The sequence below is a fragment of the Merops nubicus genome, unplaced genomic scaffold, assembly GCF_000691845.1.
Source record: "Merops nubicus isolate BGI_N331 unplaced genomic scaffold, ASM69184v1 scaffold38867, whole genome shotgun sequence".
Lineage (NCBI taxonomy): Eukaryota > Metazoa > Chordata > Aves > Coraciiformes > Meropidae > Merops > Merops nubicus.
Window position 1 is genome coordinate 6,690 of NW_008620349.1, and position 858 is coordinate 7,547.

General features: G+C 53.7%; 1 protein-coding gene across 1 annotated transcript in view; it reads right to left on the bottom strand.

The window, feature by feature from the left end:
• Positions 1-858, bottom strand: part of LOC103776572 (sodium- and chloride-dependent transporter XTRP3-like) — a 3,991-nt gene that overhangs the window by 1,121 nt on the left and 2,012 nt on the right. The window contains exon 4 of the mRNA XM_008944086.1: positions 136-301. Coding sequence (XP_008942334.1) covers positions 136-301 — 166 coding nt within the window. The remainder of the gene's footprint in view (positions 1-135; positions 302-858) is intronic.

Below are 858 nucleotides of genomic sequence, written 5' to 3' on the forward strand. Positions count from 1 at the left end.
CAAAATGATTCTCTGAAAACCCAGGGCCAGCCCCAACCCCAGCTGGAAGCCTCCAGGTGGCAGTTCTAAGTCCTTGGGAAGGCAGGCTGAGCGCTTGCAGGAGTGAAGGGAAGTGTGAAACCAGAAGTGCCTCACCTGTGTGGCATCCCACGCTTGGTACTGCAGCGTCCCCGTGAGGATGTAGTCAGTGAGGTAAAAGATAAACAGGCTGATAATTAGCAAAGGACTAGCAAAAGCCCACATGATTTTCCAATACCAGTTTGGCTTGCGGCCAACCATGGTGTGAAGATCTTTCTCAAATCTGTGTTTTAAAAAAAAAACAACAAACACAAATTTTTGAGGGCAGCTGCATATGTTCAATCAATACTTTGATCAGTTACTTCAAAACCACCTCCAGAAATCAAATAAGATGGGAATGGGGAGTGCAGTTGGGCAGATGAGTAACGGGCAGAGGGGTATGGTCTGGAGAACTGGCTCTGAGGGTGAAATCAAGTGAAAACCAGCTCCTGAACAAGGTCCCAGACTCTGCAGGAGGAGCCAGGAATAGGCAGAGCAGGAAAAGTCCCCACAAGGTGCTGTCTGCAGGGCAGGGGGAGCCCCTCACCTGGCTGATAGCACAGCACAGGAGAAAACACCAGCCCGAGGTGGTGTGGTCCTCCTGCACATCTGGGCCAGAGGTCGCCCACGAGGAGAGGAGGGTTGGGGCTCTCACCTCCTTTGCCCTGAGGAGAGGAGTGGAGGGTTGGGGCTCTCACCCCCTTTGCCCCGAGGAGAGGAGGGTTGGGGCTCTCACCCCCTTTGCCCTAGATGTAGCAGCCGGCGATGGTCTCCACCAGCACGATGAGCAGCAGCGAGAGA